The following is a 22,215-nucleotide window of genomic DNA, read 5'->3' on the forward strand; positions in this document are numbered from 1 at the left end:
TGGCAGAACAGCTGCCTTGTGCAGGGAGCGGAGCCAAGTCCCTCTCTGGGACCCTGCGACTTGCATGATACCTCCCTTTCCTGGCACCAGACCTTTGCCAGGATAAAAGGGTAAAACTCAGTTCATCTCTTAACCCCTTCCATGATCTGTATTTAGGCGCAGCAGGAATTCTGGGGTTTTTTTGGCCACGCTGCGCGGCTTGTGGGATCTCAGTTCCCAGACCAGGGATTGAACCCGGGCCCTCGGCAGTGAAAACGCCAAGTCCTAACCACTGGACCCGCAAGGAAGTCCTCCATCTGTTTTACAGATGGAGAAGCTGAGGCTCAGAGAGGGGATGGCCGTGCTGCAGTGGGGTGGAAGCCCTCCCCAGGCCCATGACCTCATGTACCCAAGAGAATCTTTTGTATGCGTGCCAAAGAAGACATGCTCAAGCGCGCTAAGAGCACTCTTAGTAACAGCAAGACCATGGAGGGAACCCAGATGGCCAAGGACAGGAGAATGGACAAATCAATCGTGGTACAGTCACTCAATGGAATATTACAGAGCCCTGAAAACAAACAGCTACGGCCACACATTTCAACCTTGTGTTACGTCATGTTAAGTGACAGAAGCAAGTCCCAGGCTTGTTACAATAGGACACCTTGGTTATAAAAGTTTAAAAAAAAAAGGGACTTCCCTGGTGGCAAAGTGGATAATACTCTGCACTCCCAATGCAGAGGGCCCGGGTTCGATCCCTGGTTAGGGAACTAGATCCCACATGCATTCCACAACTAAGGAGCCTGCCTGCCACAACTAAGACCTGGTGCAACTAAATAAATTAATAATAATTTTTAAAAAGTTAAAAAAAAAAAGCAAAATGAAACAATTTTGGTTTAGGCCCGTATTATATGCAATAGACATGTTGAAAGAAATCAACCTGTGAGCAGTGATTAAATCACGGGGGACGACAGTGTCAAAGACATTTTTGGGAATTTGAATACAGACTGCCTATTAGATGATAGGGAGTTAGTAAGTTTTATAAGTGTGACAACGGTATTGTGGATCTGCAAAAGAATAGCATTGTTCTGGAGAGTTGTGGGTTGTGTGTTGAAATATTTAGGCATGAACAGTCACGATGTCTGCAACTTACTTTGAATGGAGAAAGAGGCACAGACAGAAATCAATGGGGCGGGGTCTGTGCCTGTGGGAGAGACAGAGAGGGACGGAGGGAGGGAGGGAAGGAATTTGGCAAAATGTTAAGAATTAATGACTCCCGGAACTTCCCTGGTGGTCCAGCAGTTGGGACTCTGCGCTCCCAATGCAGGCGGCCTGGGTTCGATCCCTGGTCAGGGAACTAGATCCCACATGCATGCCGCAACTAAAAGATCCTGCATGCCACAACTAAAGATCCCGTGTGCCACAATGAAGATCCCAAGTGCCACAACTAAGACCTGGCACAGCCAAATAAATAAATAAATAAGTATTTTTAAAACAGGAAAGTATTAACGACTCCAGGGAATTCCCTGGCAGTCCAATGGTTAGGATTCGGCGCTTTCACTGCTAAGGGCCTGGGTTCAACCCCTGGTCGGGGAAATAAGATCCCGAATGTCTGGGCTTCCCTGGTGGCACAGTGGTTAAGAATCTGCCTGCCAATGCAGGGGACACGGGTTCGAGCCCTGGTCCGGGAAGATCCCACATGCTGTGAAGCAACTAAGCCTGCGTGCCACAACTACTGAGCCTGTGCTCTAGAGCCTGGGGCCACAGCTACTGAGCCTGCGTGCCGCAACTATTGAAGTCCGAGCACCTAGAGCCCGTGCACCGCAACGAAGAGTAGCCCCTGCTCGCCCCAACTAGAGAAAGCCCGTGTGCAGCAACGAAGACCCAACGCAGCCAAAAATTAAAAAAAAATAAATTTATTAAAAAAAAAAAAAAAAGATCCCGAATGTCACATGGCGAGGCCAAAAAATAAAAAATAAAAATAAATAAAAAAAAATAAAAAGAAGAAGAAGAATTAACACACACAAACATAAAAAAGAGAATTAATGAATCCAGACAAAGAATATATAGGCAGGCATTATACTATTCTTTTTTTTTCCTGCAGTTTTGCAATTTTGAAGGGAAAGAAACCAAGAGAATGACACACATAAAATTCAGAATATTTTTCTGGGGAGAGAGGCAGACAGGATGAAGGAGAGCACGTAGGTGGATGTACAGTATTGGTTCTGTTCTGATTCTTAGATGGGTGGTGGGTTCATGGGCGTTCACCATAGTATTTATTAACGAGTGAGCAAACAAATATGTGGGAATATGAATGAAAGAATAAAAATAAATGAATGCTAAATGCAATGTGGTATCCTGGATTGGATTCTGGAATGTGAAAACGACATTGGTGGAAAAACTGAAGAAATCTAAATAAAGCCTGTAGCTTAGTTAATCGCATGGCACCAATCGATGTTAATTTCTTAGTTTTGACAAATGGACCATGGTTATGCAAGATGTTAACATCCTACATGGATCAGACGGTATTTGGGAACTCTGTGCTATCTTTGCAACTTTTTGTAAATTAAAAATCATTTCAAAACAGAAAGTTACAACCATCAATCAATTGATCGATTGATGGTTACATGCAGGGATTGATGGCAGAGTGGGTTATGAGCCAGGGATCACGACGGATCTGATCAGTGCATGGGGTTCACTGGGTAGGGGGACAGGGGAGGGAAGAAAGCAAGCCTTCTCCCCCAGAGTTCCCTCGAGCTGGGCTCTGTGCCCCCATCAATCCATCTCCCTTCCCTGGGATGGAGGGGCGTGGTGGGTGGACCACAACCTGCCTGGGCAGGTGATCCACGTTCCTCCCTGGAGCCCAGCTGTCTGACCTTCAGCTGACCCACTGCACACAAGAGCCTGGAACAATGGCCAACAGAGAGCTGTCTGGCTGGGGCCTCCCCTGTTGGGGCTCCAGGCCCTTTCACTGCCCTCCCAGCTGCCAGACACTGGGATGCAAATCTTCCATCTGCTGATGCCACGTGCCCACCAGAGACGGTGCCTGGTGATTTACACAGTGATGCTCTATCTTCCTCACGACAAGCCTGACCTCTAGGTGTTATGATCCCCATTTTACACATAAGGAAACCGAGGCTCAGAGGAGTCAAGGTGCCTGTTCCCAGCCACCAAGGCCGCATGGTTTGCGATGGGTGGCGCTGAGGCTCAAACCCAGGTCTCCCTGACCCCGGGTGCTGCTTTCCCATCCAAGAACAGCCCAGTACCTCCTCAGAGGGCTTTCTCACAAACTCTCCTGCAGCTCCATGCTCGAACCTGCAAACCTGGCTGGGCAGAGCAAGTGCCAGGTTTTCTTGTGGGGGTCTGTCTTGGACAGACGGTCCTGGGAGCAGACATGGCCATGGCCCTTCCCAAGGGAAATCGTCTCCTTCCCTCTCCTCTCCCCTTCCCTCCTCCATGGTCCCAAGGCCGAACTGTGGCCACGACTGGCCAGGTACAGAATGCCACACACTAAGCGTGATGAGCAGGGCATCAGCACCCAGCCCGGGCAAGGTGGGCAGACGGAGGCAGCGGACCGCACAGGCGAGGGAGGGCTCTACTGCCTTACGCGGGGAGGGGGAGTACCGATCCCGATCCTCATGCTGTACAGCAAACTCTGCAGCCAACGACCCGAGAACAGATGCTTCCTGTGGGCTGAGCGTGCAGTCTGTTTGCCCGTGTTCAGGATTACAGCCCCGGCACCCGCAATAACACCCGACACATCACAAGCGCTCGGTAAATAACTGTCTGAGAAATTAAGCTCCTGCGTGCCAGACACTCTTCTTAGATCTTTGCATGGCTTCCTTCACTTAATCCTTCTGACAACCTTACGAAGTTGGTCCTAGGAGTGTCTGCATCCTGCAGACGAGGAGACTGAGGCACACAGAGGAAGCCACGTGCCCTGGGTTACACAGTGAGTTAGAGGGAGAGCCAGGATTCACCCCAGCCCACTGACCACCTGGCAGTAAGGCCTCGTTCTGCTGTGGCTGGGAGGACAGGGCAGGAGTGTCCGACTCAGCTGCTGCACACGGGGAGGGAAGAGATCTTCCTTCTGTTCCATCCATGCTGCTGTTTCTTCTCTCTCTGCACCCGCAACCCCCAAACCCATGTTTCCGCCTGCTCCCTCGAGCACCTTTGATTCTGCACATCCCGGGCCAGCTTCTCCAGGTCCCCTCAAACCTGTCCCTCCTCCCTTCTCGTGGGTCCCTGGCTCCAACCTCCCACACAGTCGCTCAGGAGAGAAACCCCAGCTGAGCAGTGGCTCCCAAAGCTGTCCACACCCTAATCCCCGGAGCCTGTGACTATGTTTCTTTACATGGCAGAAGGGACTTGGCTGGTGTGATTAAGGATCTTGAGGTGGCTAGATTATCCTGGGTTATTCGAGTGGACCCTAAATGTAATCACAAGGGCCCTTGTAAGGAGGCAAGGTCATAAGCAGAGGGAGAGGGGACAACAGAGGTTGGACGGATGCGCTTTGAAGATGCTGGAGGGGCTGCAAGCCAAGGAATGCAGGCGGCCTCTAGAAGATGGAAAAGACAAGGAAACAGATTCTCCCTCAGAGCCTTGGGAAGGAACCCGCTCTGCAGACACCGTGACTAGCCCTGTGAGACTCATTTCGGACTTCTCTACAACTGTAAGGAGATAAACCTGTGTTGCTTTCAGCCACCAAGTGGGTAATTTGTTACAGCAGCCAATGAAACCTCTCTGTGCCCCCTTGTCTCCATCCAAAAATCCAGGTGGGTCTTCTCACCTGCCCTCCCCGAATTCATACTCTGCTTTGCAAGCTACTCAGATTTTTCTAAACAGTCTATCTGACCATGTCCTTCCCTTGCTTTAAACTCGCTGAGGGCTCTCTGTTGTCCGTGGGGCAAATCCATCCTCCTTTCCCCGGCGAAGAAGATCCTCTGCTGGTACCAGTGAAGTCGTTTTCACCCAGCCCTGCCACTCTCCAGGTCCCCACCCAAGAGGGCGTGCAGAACCTGCTGTTTCATGGAACAGACAGTGGAAACCCGGGGCTCCCCTACTTCGTGGAGCGGAGGGGAAACCTTCTCCCGCTTGCCTTGGGTGGCATCTATAATCCGGCACAGTGGGCCTGGGGCCTGCTGAGAAGCCATCGTTGCTCAGGGCCTGACCCCTGACGTCCCTGCAAGATGCTCAGCCGCGTCTCTGGGCCGTGGGAGTCTCACAGCCACAAGGGGAGAAGGGCCTCCCCAAGGGAGAACGGGGTTCTTCCACTCAGCCCCAGGACACCACCCACTCCTGGCTCCTCCCAGTTTTTTCCTTACCCACAAAGGCTGAAGGCACCAGGGCCCTGGCCCTCTGACTCCACTCACTCCCGATGATCTCATTCTGTTAGGGCTTTAAATACCAGCAACAGGCTTGTGATTCCCCAAATTATACCTCAAACCTCGAACACTCCCTGGACACGCCCCCCGCCCCCACTGTACATGGAACAGCGCCTGGATAATACCCCAGACTTAACACGCCACAAACATGCCTGAGACTCCCCCTCTCCCCCCACCCCCCCAGCCAGCTCCTCCTGCATCTTCCTCGTCTCAGCTACCTACCGGCACCTCCATCCTTCCAGAAGCTCAGCCCAAATCCCTGAGGTCAAACTCAACTCCTTTCTCTCTCACAGCCCACATTAGCAAATTGTCGGCTTCAGCTACAAACTCTGCCCAGAGTCAAGGACTTAGCACCACTGCTGCCACTACTGGGCCTCACCTGCTTTGCTAGGACCAACTCCCTACATCGTCCCCTGCTGCCACCCTGTGTGTCCTCACCCAGCAGGCAGAAGGATCCTGTTAGATCCTAAACTGGATTCTGTCTCTCCTCTGCTCAGAAGCCTGCCCTGGCTCCCAGCTCACTCGGAACAAGGGTCAGCATCCTGACCCATCGTCCACAGTCGGCCTTCTCTCCCATTTCCACCTCATCTCCTACCAGGTCCTCCACCCGACCTGGCCTCCCACCCTGGCAGGGGACCTCAGGGCCTTTGCAGTCTGTACTCGGCCTGCCAGGCTCTTCTCTATGCCCTCCTGGCTCATTACTGCCGCCTTCAGGCCTCTGCTCACCAACCTTCCCTAGCCACCCCACATCTAGGGTTGTGACTTCTCAGCACTCACACCTGGTACACTTTACCCTTCACACATGGTCTGTTCTCTGCATCCACACCAAAACGTAAGTTCCACGAGGCAGGGTTCTCTTTAATTGGTGTTGATCAAAAGCTACTTACACCCAGCCCAGTGCCCGGCCCAGCAGACACCTCGGAACCGGTCACAGACTAAGTACCTGGCCCTGAGCTCCCAAACCTGCAGGGGTCCCTCCGCAGGCTGTGCTGTCCTGTCCCCATCCCCACCTCCCACCATGAGGTCTCTTTTGCCACCAGACCCTTCCCCACCCCACCCCGCCCAGCCCAGGAGGTTGGAAAGATCCGGTCCACCCAGTAAGCCACGTGTGCTGAGCCATCCTTCGTGCCCCGCCCCCCAGGCCTCCACTTGCATGGCTCAAAGACGCATTTATCAGCCAGCTAGAGAGCTTCTGTTCCGCACGCAGTGCCTGGTGACCCTGAGAGCTGATCTCATTCCAGCCTAAATAAAGGCGTTGGTTGTTCCTGTCGGCTTGGGTGGTCCCAGCTGGGGAACTAGTTTCGGTGAGGTTTTCTGGAATGCTGCAGAAGAGCCTGAAGCCCCCCACTGCTCGCTCCTGGGGCCTGAGGAGCCTCCTGTCTAACAGCCGCTGGGAACCTTGAGGTACCCTTCCCCCACCTGGCAGAGCTGAGGGAGGGCAGGGCTGGGACCACCGACCAGCCCAGGGGCAGACTGGGGCGGCCACGACCCAGCTGGAAAGGGCGGGGCCTCCCTGACATCAGTCACATTGTTCCGTGGCCCACTGGGCCGCCTCTCCTGCAGGAAAGGAGGCAGCCAGCCAATTCTGGGCCTGGCAGCCGGGCTTCTGCCCACAAAGGCCTCCAGGCCCCACCCAGCAGATGCCAGCTCTTCCCGGGAAGGCAGAAGTGAGATCATTACTGGAGCCTAATTAACAAAGAAAAGCAGAGATAATGAAGTGGAGAAACATGTGGCTGGCACTGGAACTGTGACATCTTTAGAAACTTGAGAAAGGAGGGTTTTATTTTGAGCTCTTATGAGTTGGAAGGGTGGAGGGGGGTGGCGTAGGGAAGAGAGGGAGGCAGGGGTGCGTGACAAGGGTCGGGGGGTGGACCATGAAGGCTGTCCCTGCTCCATGTGACCTCGAGGCCCAGACATAGCAAGTTAACTTATCCAGGGTCACAGACAGTAAGTTAACTCATCCAAGGTCACCCAGCTCCCGAGGGCCCAGCAGGCGACTTGTTCCTCCTCCTATTCAGTCCCTCCCCCCACCCCCAAATGCCCTCTGCTGAGGTCAATCCCAGGCCCAGCTCAGGTCCCCTTCTCCGGGAAGCCCACTCCTCCCAGCACCCGATGAGTGACAGGAGACCCCGCAGAGACCTCGCAGAGGCCCCAATGGGGACGATGACAAGAGGTGCCATTTGGGGCTGGAGCCGTTCCCCCCGCGTACCCTCCCCGCAAATGGGATCACAGCCCTCCCCTCCGCAGACCCTTCACCCACAGCTGAGCTTCTCAAACTGGGCCTCAGGCAACGCTGGGGGTGGGAAGTAGGTCAAGGGGGAAGATCTATTGTCTCAGCAGAATGTAATCTGACATAGTTCCTTGAATGAAAACTCAAGTGGAGACTCTCTGGAATGGGGCCTTCCTAGGTAAAGCTGGGGCCCGGCAGAGCTTCGGCCCTGTCCCGCGGGGGTGCTCGGGCTCCGGCCTCAGGGACGTCAGCGGAAGAGCTTGCCAAGGCCGGGTCTGCAGGGTCCAGTCCACGCTGCAAAGCCAGGCCTTCCAGGCCCTCCACGCTCCGGCCTGGCCGGCCTCTCCGCCTCACCCCTCCTGCGCACGACGGGCCACTTATTCCTCCTTTCCTTGCCCTGCTGGGGCACCCCGGGGCAGCCCTGCTGTGACTCTTCCCACTTTGCAAATAGGGAAAGCGAGGCCCAGGCAGGCAAACCGGACTTGCTGCTGGAGTCACACAGGAAGTCGGCAGCTCTGCTCTGTCTGCGGGGCCGGAGCCCCTGCTCCGGAGTTGGGGGGGCTGGCTGCTCACCAGGGAGTTTCCCCCAAGCTGGCAGGGAGGGCTGAGCTGCTGGGGTCCAAAGAACCAAACCAAAAGGAGAGGAAGCTGGAAGCCTGTGTTTGGCCAGAAGGGAGCCGGGGCAGGGCAGCTGTGGGGAAGCCTGGAGCCGGGCAGCAGAGGGAAGTGAGTCAGTGGGTGGGGAGACCCCTCTGTCTGCGCCCTCCCTGGTTCTAAAGGGCTGAGGCTCCGGGCAGACAGGCACGGGATGCACAAGCCAAAGGTAGCTGCAGCGGGCAAAGCCCCTCCTGCCTCTCCTGCAGTGCCTCCAGGTGAGTGGCTGCTCGGATGCCTCCAGTGATGGGGAACTCACTACTTAACAAGGCTTTTTGTTTTTTTTTAAAGCCACTGCTATTCGAGAACCGTTCGAGAATGTTCATTTCCTTGATCTCTCTGGTGTTGCCTAGGACTCTGCTCTCGTGGGAGATTTGCAAACAGCTGCCTGACTCAGCGCTTCTTACCCGCAAATCCTTCCACCTCCTTTCCTGGGGCTCCACCTCCTCTGTTCCTTCACAGGCTCCTCTCCCTCAAGGTCTCTTGGAGGTCGGTGTGCTCCCAGCTCTGCCCTGGGCCCTCTCTGCTGGCTCCACACTCACCCAGGCCAGCCCCAGCACCACACTGCAGGCTCTCAGCACCACGACTGCTCCTGGATGTCCCACAGGCCTGCAGACCCCACCTTGGGGATGGACACCACCATCACCCTTCTGGAACCTTCTGCCCTCTCTCCCTCCTCACGCCCCACTGCCACCTCTAGATCCTAACCCCACCCATCTCTGGGTCCCACAGCCCACGCTGCTCCAGTTTTGCCTTCTCCCATCTACCTTGGTAGGTGGAAGTGTGGTTACCATGGTAATCGTAAGACAATACAAATCCAACCCTATCATTTCCTTGACTGAAAAAGCCTCCAATGCCACCAGAGAAAGCTTGAGTCCCCAGTGTTTAGGTCAAGGCCGTGCATGATTCGGCCTTATTCTTTTGCTGCAATCTTCCCCCCACTGCCCAACCAGCCCAGGCTCCAGAACGGCACGGCCGTGGGTATGACTTCAGCCCTGTGTTACCTATGTGACTGCCTCCTTCAGCCTCAGTGTGCTCAGCTGCAAAATGGGAATGAAAACAGCATCTACCTCGCAGGCTTGCTGTGAAGACCCCACGAGGCTCTGGGGGAAAGGCCTGGGGCCTGGCACGCCTTGGACACTCAGCGAGGGTTGGACATGGATGGTCATTTCAGGGCTCCCCACCTCTGCAAGTGCTGCCCCTCAGCCTGGAATCCTCCCATCCCCTGGGAGGAATGTCAGCTCCCTGTGAAGCTGTCCCAGACCCCCAGATGCGTGTGGCCTGCCTGCGGGGAGCTGGTTCTCCTGGGGGAGGGGGAGGACTGGTCTTTGCCTGCGGGTGGCACTGAACTTGCACGGGGCTCAGGACACCCACACCGCTGCCATCCGTCCTGTTTCCTGGGGATCAACGTGCAGGCAGACACGCCTTCCAAGTCCCTGGCCCTCCCTGTCTCTACCTCCTCTCCTCTTTCCAGTCACGTCTAAACCCCTTGGTCATCAACAGCAGTGGCCCCTCCACGGTGTCCAGGTCATACTTCCTTCTGAGACCGTCCCTTCCCATCTTTCTAGCCCTCCCTCTAGGACCCTGACTCCAACAATTTTCCCTCCGCCCCAGTCACCCTTCCCCTGTCCCCCTGTGTGCAGAGGGGCTCTGGCAGTGCTCTCAGCACCCCCTTCCCCACCTCCTGTTCTCAGGGGGACGTCCCTCCTCTGCCCACTCTCCCCACCCTCTCAGCTGCCATATCATCCATTTCTCTAAAATCACACTGTCACTATTCAATCTCTAAACCCCTCTCCTCATCCCATTTCACCCTGCAGCTCCCACCCCATTTTTTTTTTTTTAAATAAATGTATTTATTTTATTTATTTATTTTTGGCTGCGTTGGGTCTTCGTTGCTGTGCGCGGGCTTTCTCTAGTTGCGACGAGGGGGCTACTCTTCATTGCGATGCACGGGCTTATTGCGGTGGCTTCTCTTGTTGTGGAGCACGGGCTCTAGGCGTGCGGGCTTCAGTAGTTGTGGCACGCGGGCTCAGTTGTTGTGGCTCGCGGGCTCTAAAGTGCAGGCTCAGTAGTTGTGGCGCATGGGCTTAGTTGCTCTGTGGCATGTGGGATCTTCCCGAACCAGGGCTTGAACCCGTGTCCCCTGAATTGGCAGGCGGATTCTTAACCACTGAGCCACCAGGGAAGCCCCCGAAACTGCTCTTGACCGTGCCATCCCTGGACCTCTGGGCTGCTCCGTCCCACAGTCCCATCTCAGGTCTGAACCTGACCTTGCAGCAGCACTGGGCCCAGGTGATCACTCTCCTTCTTCAACAGTTTCTCACTCAGCTTCCAGGACATCACACCCTCTGGGGGTTCACTTGTCTCTCCTCAGCTCTAAATGCTGGAGGGCCCCAAGGTTCATCCTCGGACCTCTTCTGACTCTCCATGCTGAACCCCACTGTGATCCACCAGTTTCATGACTAAAATGCATGAAATACAGAATGGCTCCCGACTGCACGTCTCCAGCGGGACTCTCTCTGTAGTCAAATGCTCTATCCCTGAGCTATACCCCTCCGTGCAGCTGATTTGTCGATCCAACTGCCTTCCCAACCTGTCCACTACGGTGTCAAATTTGCCCACCACTCAGATCCTCACCTCCCCTTCCCTCTGCAGCTGCTTGGGACAAAAATCTTGATGCTATCCTGTTTTGTTTTGGGTTTTTTTGTTGCCACACCATGTGGCTCGCGGGATCTTAGTTCCCCGACCAGGGATCAAACCCATGTCCCCTGCAGTGGAAGCGTGCAGTCCTAACCACTGGGCCACCAGGGAAGTCCCTTGATGCCATCCTTGATCTCTCTCTTTCCCCCTCCCCACATTCACTCTCAGCAATCCTGTTGGCCCTACTTTCAAAAAATGTCCAGGGCCCCAGGGCCTTTGCACTGACAACTCTTCTCCCTGGATGTCTGGACCTAGAGTTCTTTCTTTTTTTTTTTTTTTAAACATTTATTTATTATTTATTTAGTTAGTTAATTTATTTCTGGCTGCACTGGGTCTTAGTTGCGGCACGCGGGATCTTCATTGAGGCACGAGGGATCTTTCGTTGCGGCACGGGCTCTTCGTTGCGGTGCGCAGGCTTCTCTCTAGTTGTGGCGTGTGGGTTTTCTCTTCGCTAGTTGTGGCGTGTGGGCTCCAGGGCACGTGGGCTCTGTAGTTTGTGGCACGGGGGCTCTAGCTGAGGTGCGCGAGCTCAGTAGTTGTGGCACTCAGGCTTAGTTGCCCCACGGCATGTGGGATCTTAGTTCCCTGACCATCGACCTAGATTTCTACATGGCTTATACCTTGTCTTCATTCAGGCCTTAACTTCTGGTGGCCTCTCTAAAATTGTGCTCTTGACAGACAGTCCTATCTTTTGTATTTGTCTCCACGGCACTTGTCACTATTGAATATGATACTATTTGTTCTTATTTACCTGTCTCCCCTATTAGAATATAAGCACCACGGTGGTAGAGATTTTTTTCTATTTTGTATTCCCAGATCTTGCTTGGCGTACAATAGGCATTCCATAATCTTTTTATTGTTGTTGTGCGAATAAATGAACTCAAAGGATTATGAGCCTTATGGGTTAGACAGGCAGGACTAATGTTATAGATGCTGATAGCCAGAAGGGGGCAGCAAAGACCTACCCAGTGTGGATGAAAGGTCGGGGGTGGGGAAAGCCTGGGCACATGCTGTGTGACCTCCTGCGAGTTCCTTAACCTCTCTGAGCCTGTTTCCTCCTGTAGGACTGGTTATTGGGGGAGGTCAAATGTGCTGGTATGGGAAGGCTTGGTAATCAGCAAATCATCAGCATGATGTGGATGTTAGGTATCCACGGTGTGAGAAGTTGCCCCAATGTCCACTCTTGGGGGACAGGGCTGTTATATAACTATGATGCACCCTGATGACAGACCATTGTAAAGTGTTTTAAAGACATGGGAAAATGCTTATGCTTAAGCGTGCGTGTGTGTAAATTTATGGAAAGGACGAGATGTACAATTAATAAGCTTGGGGAAAAATCTGGAAGAAACGTATCATCGTAAAAATAAACAGCCATCTGGGCAGTGAGATTTCCATACTTCCCAGATTTCCACCATGGGTATGTATTCGTGTTTCCCGACCTACTAGAATATTCTACAGCTGTTGCTACACCAGCTACCTGGGCGGAGGGCCTCTCCTTCCTTAGTCACCACTGATCTTTCCCAACATATCAGGAACAGCCCCCTTTGCTGTCCTGGGTTTGCACAGCCTCGGGCCCCTCTGGGTCTGGGGAGAGACCCACCTTGACTTGGTGCTGCTGAGGGCAGAGACCCAGCCACCTGCCTCTCTGGCCCCTGGCCCAGTGTCCCTAATTTAACTCAGTGCTGCTGCAGGCAGGTGGGTGACGTGGGGAGCAGCCTGGCCAGGTGGCAAGGAGCTTCCAGTGGTGAGCACCTCGCCCAGGCCTCACTCATGTAGGCCCCTGGGATTGAGCCTGGTTTAGTCAGACACCGCTCTGTGCCCTCACTTAGGCTGTGCCCTGTGTTAGAACCACACCCCCTTCTGCTCAACTCCAAGGCCCAGCTTAATGTCCCCTCCTCCAGGAAGCCTTCCCGACCCCCAGGAATAACAATAACAACTGCCAACCCCATTGGCTGAGCCCTTCCCATCACAGCTGGTCCAGGGCTGAGGGCTTCACAAACATCTCTCTCAAGCATCAGCAGGGGGAAAACCGTCCTCCATGGCTCACCCACCACTGCCCACCATTCATTCATTCAGATCACCTGGGGAGGCAGATATGACCATCTCCATCTCACCGATGAGGAAGTGGAGGCTCGGAGATGTGAAATAATGAGCCCAGAGTCACGGGGTTAGTAAGAGGCGTCTGGGGTTTCACCCTGGCTCTGTCTGAGCACCAGCCTGTGCTCTCCCGTGGCCCCCACACCACCTCGGCCCCCAATCCCAAAGCACATCATCTGCCACCCCTCCACGCGCACAGGTATAGCCTACCTTTCTCCAGGCTATGGCACCTGCCAACGTTCCCCCTTCCCCAGAGACCTGACCTCCTGCTCCAATTCACCTCGGAACCCCAGGAGCTGGCCCGCATCAGGCTTCAGCGACTGTCTAATGGACAGCTTGGGAACAGCCTTTTCTGGGGCAGGAGCTGCACCCAGTGACCTCTGGTGAACGCTCGGAGGCCCCTGTGAGTCTGGACACCTTCCCAGCCCAGCGTGACAAATGGCGTTAGGAATCACACAGCTGGCCTGCCAGCCCATCTGCCCCGGTCCCTCCAGGCTGACACCCGGCCCAGAGCGCCAATGCCTGGAAAGGCGCTGGCAGTTCCATCCCTGAGGCCTGGGGCCAGGGCCAGGTGCCCATCTCTTCTTCTAGGCAGCCTGCCACCCTCTCCCATACCACGTGGGCAGAGAAAGCATTTTCAAGGGCCCTCTCTGCACACAGAGGGGCCACAGGGAAGGCCGATGGGTGGGCGGGCAGACTGGCACAGAGAAATGGGGGGCAGATGGCCACCCTGGGGTGATGGCTGTCAGTAAAGAAGCTGTTCGAACAGGAAGATGAGCTGCCGAGCCCCCCTTGCTGGAGGGCGAGCTGTGGTCAGTGGAAGAGGTCACCCCCCCCAGAAGGGGGCGATGGCTGCTGGCTGCCTCTCCGCCCCCCAGTGTTTCTCCCCAAAGCCGGACACTCTGCTATTTGGTGGCTGCTCTGAATTACGTGCCGCCTGCCTGGCATCAGTGGGCCTCCCTGACGGAGCAGTGAGCCAGGTGTGGAACCAACGCTTCCTCCACTACAGGTTGGGCGTCCCAGGCAAGTCACTGAAGTTCCCTTGGCCTCAGTTTCTTCATCCGTAAAAAGGGGACAAAAAAAGGTGATACGCAAAGCACTGAACTCACAGCCCAGCATACGATCACGTGTATTTCTTGCTTTTCAAACTCGTTAAAATATGTGCATACCCTTGGAGCAGCTATGTTTTCAGGCCTCCGTGGGGCCCTTCCTTCTGGGTAGGAGGGGCTGGGGATCACAGGGTGTGCAGGGGGAGGCCGACGGACTGCCTCGCCGTGTTTCTCCTCTCCATCAGCAGAGGGAGGCCCGGCCATCCTTCCTGCTGCCGCTCATGGGAAGAGGACGGACACTGCCCGGCTCTGACACCAACTTGGGCAGAAAGTGAAGTCGGGACGGGCAGTGGCTTGAAGCTGACTCAGTGGCACAGGGCTGACAGGGTCACGGGGCCCCTGCTGCGGGGCAGGCGAGCGGACCACAGGCTGCCCACCACGGTCCTGGAGCAAGGCAGGTCCACAGAGGGCTGAGTGGCCTGTCACAGAGCAGGGATGGGCCAGGGGCCCCAGGGAAGGTGTGTCCTGCCCCCCATGGCCGATGAGAAGAGGGTCCCCGGGCCTGTGATGTTCTCACGAGCACCTGAGCCCTCGTACCCTTGTTCTGTCCTGCAGCCCCCAGAAGCACAGGCCTACCTCTCCACGGGGGCGAAATGCTCCAGATCACGGGCCTAGAGGCCAGCCAGGCCACTTGCTAGCCGTGTGACGTGGGCACATTGCTGAAACGCGAGCCTCAGTTTCCCCCTGAAGGTCAGGCTCTGGCGCCAACCTCACAGGTGTGAGGAGTACACGAGATGCCTCCTCTGTCTGCAACCACGGTACCCAGACCACTGCCCAGCCCTAGGAGGAAGGACCTCCAGAAACGTGTGTAAAATGGACCCACGTGAAGCGGTCAGCACAGGGTCTGACACCCAGTAATCTCTTGGCAAGGTTTCCGCCGGGGCCACCACTGCTGCATTTTGCTGCTCTTACCTTCACCATCTCTACCTTCCTAACATCATCCGACGGCTTTCACACCTCTGAGAGTTCTGGAAAAACACCCTGGGCGTAGGCCTTGGACCCCTGCTGCTTCCCCAGCTGATCACCTGCCTCTCCCTCCCTCTCCTCCTGGCCCTCCAAGTCCTGCTCTCCCCTGAGGCCCCGCGAGAGCCTTCCTCTCCAGGAAACCCTCCCAAGCACCCCTTCCTCTGCTCCTCCTCCTTGGGGTCCCTGCAGCCCGATGGCAGCTGCCACATGGCTACGCCTCTCAGTGAGTCTGGCCCCCCTCCAGGTCGCCCCTTCCCCAGAAGCCCACCAAGCCAGGCCTGGGCGCAGGGAGTGAACAGCTATAGGTGGCAGGGTCAGGGCGCACGGAGGTGGGTGAGGAGTGAAGTGGATGTGACCGTGACTGTGAAATTGGATTCCTGTACTGCAGGCTTTCTCTGTTCCCAGCACAGCCTCCCCAAGGGCCCAGGGCTGCCAGTGACTCCGAGTGAGGGGAGGCGAGAGGCGGCAGAGCTCCTCCCCGTCTCTCCACACGCAGGCTCTGGGGTCTGCGTATGCAGCTGCCTCCTTGGAGGCCCGGCCAGCCCTGAGTGCTGACCAGGTGGTCATGTCACCCCCCGCAAGGACAGCCCCTGCTCATTCAGGGTTTGGGAGGGCCAGGACATAGCCCGGGGGATGGTGGGGGGGTGGTGGATGCCTTGAAATGGGGCCAGGAGAGGCATTTTACAAAGCGGGTAAGCACTCACCCACATCCCACCGCCAAGCTCGCAGGTTCCCCTGCAGACACCCCTCCCTCTGAGGTTAGGAACCCACCCACCATCGACCTCACCTGCTCACCAAGGCCCCTGCATTAGGGAAAGTGGGGGGCACTGACCCGGCCAGACCCCTCCCTCCTGAACCCCCATCCCAGGCTTAAAAGTCACCAGTGCCACCCCACCATCCCTTTGTCTGTCCCAGGAACCGGGGCCAGGGTCCAGCTTGGCCTTCCTCCTCCCTGCTGGGGCCAGAGCCCAGGGAAGCGGGAGGACAGAAGGGCGGGGGCTCCCGCCCCAGGGCCCTGGAACCGGTGCCCCACGGTGAGCTCCACTCCGGCCTCTGGCCCCCAGCACCATGGCCCACCCCCCGTGTCAAGTGGCCCCGCATAGCCAGCGCCTCTTACCAGGCTTTGGGATGAGTCCTTGAAAAGGCCTGGAAGAGAAACAGAGATGCAGGTGTCAGGGGAGGGCCTGGGAGCTTGTGAGGAATGCGTGGGGCCCACCCCAGACCTGCTGAAGCAGAATCTGCATTTTAACAAGATGCCCGGTGCTTCGTGCACACGGGACCCTGGGGACCCTGGGACGATGCGGCAGGGCCACTGTGCACCAGGCCAAGCAGGGTCTCCCACTGGCTCTGCCCTGCTGGCTCCACCCAGCTAGCTCTGTGGCCTGGGGCAAATCACTTGTCTCGGTTTCCTCTGCTCTGACATGGGCCAAACGCCTCTTCCAGGGGACTAGGAAGGAGTGCAGTGAGCAGGTGCCGCAGCAGGTAGATGGGGCCCATGAAGGCTGCCCCCGCTATGGTGGCTGGGGGGCAGGGGAGCTAGTCTCACCTCTGTGGGGCTCCCTGCACCCTGGCTGGCCTGCAGTCCCCCTTCCTCCAACCCCCAGGACCCAGGGTGGTGCTGGAAGAGCTGCCTTGTCCATGGAGGGCAGGTCCACCCGAAGGAAAGGCCAAGGGTCTGTGGTGCGAGCCCCCTCCCGTGGTAGCCTCGCCTCCTCTCTCTCCCCCTTCCCCTGAGTACCTGGTGACGGTGAACTTGATCTTGTCAGCCACCGCAAGGATCCTCTCCAGGTTCTGGGAGCCAAAGGTGCAGGGCTTTCGGAAGGGGATCCCGGGGGGCAGCCCCTCGATGATCACCGAGCCGGGGTTACTCTTGATCCTCTTGTAGGGGACCTGGACCGGGTACTTGATGCCCAAGGCTTCCCCTGCGGACGAGAGGGACAGAGGAAGTGTTGTCAGGAGCCAGAGGCGGGGCTGGTGGGTTGTCAGCAGCCAGGGGGTGCTCCAGGCACGAGTGTGATACACCCCGTGCACAGGGGGATACGGTGGGGGGCTGTCGTGTAGCACTGCAGAAAGGCACAGTCAGTGAGGGACTGGGAGGCAGGGGCCCTAGGGGGGTGGGGGTGTGGGTCTGTGCCCAGGGCAGGCTGAGGGTGGCCAGGGGACGTGTGGCTATGACTGCTGGGAGAGGGCAGGGGCTAACGTCAGAGGCCTCACAGCTTGAGAATCTGAAAGCCGTCTCAAGGACGGTACCTCGTGGGCACAGCTGGCCCTTCCCTACAACGCCTGATCCTCCCTCCGTCAGCCCCACAGGCTCTGCCTCACCCTGGTTCAGGATGGGCCTGGCCTAAAAGGGCAGATCGCATCAGGGAGCAGTGAGGTCAGCCAGGGTGCGGCTCAGGCCTCAGGGCTCTCTTTCCACATCTGGGGCTCGGCCTCATTCCTGTCGCCAATCCCCTCTGCAGAGGGCTGTGGCATGTCCATCCCAGGGACTGTACTTTGTCTCACAGCCTGGGAGCTGAGTCCACTGCTGATCTACTCTGGGCCAAGGTCTGCTGCCTGCTGTCAGGCTGATGTGAACGTCCATGGCTCTCTGACTTAGGTGGGGTGCACCATGGGAGCCCCCTCCTGGACGGAGGGCTGGACACTCCTCAGTGTCACAGGATGCCCCTTTATGAAGATGTGCCGCAGAAATCTCTGCACGTCTTTGCACTAGGAGAAGCAGCTGAACTTTTTCTGGGCAATAAACTAATTTTTATCTCGTGGACACTGGGAATGGTATAACTGGCCTCGTTTCCCTTTTTGCTCTGGCTCCTAGGAAACTCAGAGCTTGATGCATGCCCTGCATCTAGCAAGTACAGAATGGCTGAGTCTTCATGTCACCCCTGGCTTCATGCCATTGCTTCAGCTTGGTTGTTTGGCTTTATTTAATTGAGATGTAATTCACATACCATAACATTTACCATCTTAAACAATCCAGTGGTTTTTAGCGTACTCAGGAGGTTGTGAAATCATCACCACTATCTAACTCCAGAGCGTTTTCATCACCCCAAAAAGAAACCCCATCCCCATTAGCAGTCACACCTCACTCCTTCCCTCCGTGCCCTGGCAACAAAACTAATCCACTTTCTGTTTCTATGGATTTCCAGCCTGTTTTAAATTCTTTATCCTGACTTTGCTGCAGACAGAAATGTACTTATACCCATAATCCATGAATGGGAACACTGCCGTCTCTACTTCCTCACTCCTTGCCCCCAAAAGGGCTCTTGCTAAAATGACTGACGGCCTCTGTGTTGCCCAACCCAGAAGATATTTGCTCTCTTTTGGCAAAATCCAACACAGATGACCACTCTCCCCTCCTTGAAGCCCTGTCCTTGGTGTCCATGATGTCTCACTTTCTTGGTTTCCCCTTTCTGGCCACTCCTTCCCCTCCTGGACTTGACCTCTAAACACGGGGCTCCTTGGCTTTCTGCATGGGTCCTCTTTCTGCTCTCTTTGCACCCCTAGGGGTGTCTCCTCTGCTCCTATGGTCTAATTTTTGCATCCAATCCAGACACCTCTCCTGAACAGCAGACTTGTCTCTCTGCCTGCCTATGAGACATCTCCACTCACCCTTCAGACTCAACCCATCCAAATGGAACCCATCATCTCCCCTCTTCAAACTTCCCCGCTCAGTGAGGGCGCTGCCCCTTCTCCCTGGCTGGCAGTTTGGGTATCCACCTGTCTCTGGCAGCTCTGTGCTCCCCCGTCCTACCCCTTGTCACAGTGACAGGTCTGGGTAACCCAGGCCTAAGCCGATGAGCACGTGGTATTTCTCTGCCATGGGGATTGGGTAAAGACTGGACGTGTGACTCAATGGGGATCAATGAGAAACAGGGGAGGGCCCAGGGAATTCTGGGAAACTATCAGGCTTTCCTGAGAAAGCCTGTGGAAAAGCCAGCTCGCTCCCTGGATGGGATGTCTGGACCTGCTGTGGTCATTCTGCTAGCAAGCAGGAAGTCAGCCTGAGATGATTCTGACACAGTGGAAAGACACCAAGTTCATTCCCTGAGCTGCTGGATCCAGCTAATCCTGAAAGCCACCCTACTGCTGGATTTCCTGAGTTATGGCTAACTGTACTGTCCAAAGACAGCTGCACCAATCTTTCTCCCATCCCACATGCTCCTCTTATAGTGTAACATCGACACTCCCCATAGAGAATGGGGTCTCTATTCCCTCCTCTTACACTTGGGTGGAACTTTGTAACTGCCTTGACCAATGCAGTATGGCAGAGGGGACACTGCACAACCTCTGAGGCTGGGTCATAAAAGGCAACATGGGGGCTTCCCTGATGGCGCAGTGGTTGAGAATCTGCCTGCCAATGCAGGGGACACGGGTTCGAGCCCTGGTCTGGGAAGATCCCACATGCCACGGAGCGACTAGGCCCGTGAGCCACAATTGCTGAGCCTGCGCGTCTGGAGCCTGTGCTCCGCAGCAAGAGAGGCCGCGATAGTGAGAGGCCCGCGCACTGCGATGAAGAGTGGCCCCCACTTGCCGCAACTGGAGAAAGCCCTCGCACAGAAACAAAGACCCAACACGGCCATAAATAAATAAATAAATAAATTAATTAATTAATTAAAAAAAAATTTTAAAAAAGGCAACATGGCTTCCACCTGGCTCTCTCTCTCAGGACACTCAGGAGCCCTGACCAACAAGCAGGAAATCCAGCTACCATGGAGTTGCTATGCCAGAAAGCCCACGTAGAGGGGTCACACAGAAACTGAGAAAGATGCTTGAGGGCCCCAGCGGTTCCAGCAGCAGCTCTTTCCCCAGCCCAGGCGTCAGACATGTGAGTGAGGATGCCGTCCAGATGACCCCAGCTTCATCTGCCTTCTGCCTGCAACCCCGGGACAGACCGTGGGTGCCAGCTGCCCAGCTCAGCTTGCTCCCAAAGTCCTGACTCGCTGACACCCCCAGAGATAATACACGATCATGGTTATTTTAGGCAACCACGTTTTAGGGTGATCTGTTGCGAAGTCATAGTAACTGAATCATCAGCCAATTAACCCCCTTAACGGTTGAAGCCAGTTTGTTTTTGTTACTTGAGACCAAAAAGCACCTTAACAGATACAGCTTGTTCTCCTCGAGGCGGGATGCAACTGGATGCCTCCACTCCTCCCGCCGCCCCTGTCAACTTGCGCCAGTGATCCTCCCTCTGAAGCACATCTCACTCCATCCGGTTTCCTGCAGCATCCCGGCCAGGGCCTGCCCAAGCCATCATCGCTCTCGCCTAAATACTGCTCCAGCCTCTGGGCTGGTCTCCCAGTGTCCACTCCCACCCTCCCACAGCCACTCACTTTCCTCACAGCAGCTAGGAAGACACTTTAAAAGTGCAAAGCTGCTCCATTTACTTCAATCCTCCCAAAACACAAACCCGATATCATGGATCCCTCCAAGGCCCTGGACAATTGGATCTGTCTTCTGGCCAGCTCCGCAGGGCCCTCCTCTCCCCCAGTGCCTGCCCTTATGCTTCGGCTTCTGGCTCCTTCTTATATCTACCTACCTACATATATATATGTGTGTGTGTGTGTATATATATATATATATATTTTCTTTTTATGTTTTGTTTTGTTTTTTGTTTTTGGCTGTACCGTATGGTTTGCAGGATCTTAGTTCCCTGACCAGGGCCCACGGCAGTGAAAGCACCAAGTCCTAACCGCTGGACTGCCAGGGAATTCCCTTGGCTCCTTCTTAAGACAAGCCTCAGGGCCTCTGCACATGCCATTACCTCAGCCAGAATGCCCTTCCTTCACACTCTGCTTGATTACCCATCGTTCAGTTCTTTCTTCCAAGAGCCCTTCCCTGGCTTCCAATCTAAGGAAAGCTATTTTCTCTTGAGCAGCCTGCTCTTTTCCTGCATAATCATGGGACAACGCCTCACTGTCACTGGATTCTGGGTAGAGCTGTTCAATGTCGGTCTCACGTCACTGGTCTGCAGGGTCCCCCAAGGGCAGGGACTGCGTGGTTTTTTGGTTTGTTTGTTTGTTTTTGGCATGTGGGATCTTAGCTCCCCGACCAGGGATCGAACCCGCAGCCCCTGCAGTGGAAGCGCGGAGTCTTAACCACTGGACCACCAGAGAAGTCCCCATGAGACTGCGTGTTTTCTTCACTGCCTTTTCCCCAGTGCCTGGCGCACAGTAAGTGCTCAAGACATATCTGTATGCAGGTGAGTGGTCTTCCCAGAGGAGACCACGGCCAGAACTGGGATGCTCCTGCCTCTCCTCCCTCCCGCCAGGGTGTCCCGGGACTCACCATATTTCTTATTGAACAGATCCTGGACTTGCTCCCTCAGCGTGTTGGCAATGTCGATCCGTGAGAGTCTGGCGTCATAATTTTCTGCAAAGTGAAAAACAGTTACGGATTTGGGCTGTTAAATGAAAAGGCACTTGGTGACTTTAAAGGAATATGATTTCCTAACTATGGGGAACTCCTTCTCAGGCAATTATCAGCTCCGTGGAGTGGGCCCCTTGGAGTCCTCCAGCACTAACTTCTTGACGGAGACGTGTGTGTTTTCCGGAAGGACGCACACTCTCGCGACAACAGCGATGAGTTGGAAATTAACTGTTGACATTTGAAACCCACACCCATGAGCCAGCCCTGGAGGTGAGAGACGCCATGAAGGGGAGCAGCTTCCTGCGTCACCGTCGGGTGGAGTGGGGCCTCGTCAGGGTCAGGCGGGAGGCAGGAGGCAGCGCAGGGACGTGAGCTCAGCGGACAGGGCAGCCCCGCGGAGGCAGGGAGCCGGCCTGGCAGCCCCCAATGGTCACTCACCCACCCAGAGGCTATCTCTTAAGGAGCCCGTGTGTCAGCACCTGCCATGAGACCCCTGGACGAGCCCCCCGCCTTGGGGAGATTAGAGCCTGGCACTCCCTTGTGAGAAGAGAGAGGTGGAGGAGGATGGAGGGAGGGGATGGGTCTCTGGCCGGTTGGACCCCAGTCTGCTAAGAGGGCTGAGTACGAGGAGTCACGGGGTGAGGTGAGAGACGGAACTCCCCCAACACAGAAAGTTCCGGCTGCCCAGGAAGGAGTTGAGAGGCTGGGGGGTAAGCAGGTGCCCCTCTGG

At 55.6% G+C, this 22,215-nt stretch overlaps 1 protein-coding gene across 6 annotated transcripts in view; it reads right to left on the reverse strand.

Moving 5' to 3' along the window:
* The window catches only part of GTF2IRD1 (GTF2I repeat domain containing 1), a 112,794-nt gene that overhangs the window by 14,300 nt on the left and 76,279 nt on the right, over nt 1–22,215 (reverse strand). For all 6 annotated transcript variants that reach the window (XM_061208562.1, XM_061208565.1, XM_061208563.1 and 3 more), the window contains 3 exons: nt 21,405–21,488; nt 16,855–17,038; nt 16,234–16,262 (listed from right to left, as the gene is read on the reverse strand). In XM_061208562.1, the coding sequence (XP_061064545.1) occupies nt 16,234–16,262; nt 16,855–17,038; nt 21,405–21,488 (297 nt within the window). The remainder of the gene's footprint in view (nt 1–16,233; nt 16,263–16,854; nt 17,039–21,404; nt 21,489–22,215) is intronic.

Source organism: Eubalaena glacialis, chromosome 13, assembly GCF_028564815.1.
Source record: "Eubalaena glacialis isolate mEubGla1 chromosome 13, mEubGla1.1.hap2.+ XY, whole genome shotgun sequence".
NCBI classification, from domain to species: domain Eukaryota; kingdom Metazoa; phylum Chordata; class Mammalia; order Artiodactyla; family Balaenidae; genus Eubalaena; species Eubalaena glacialis.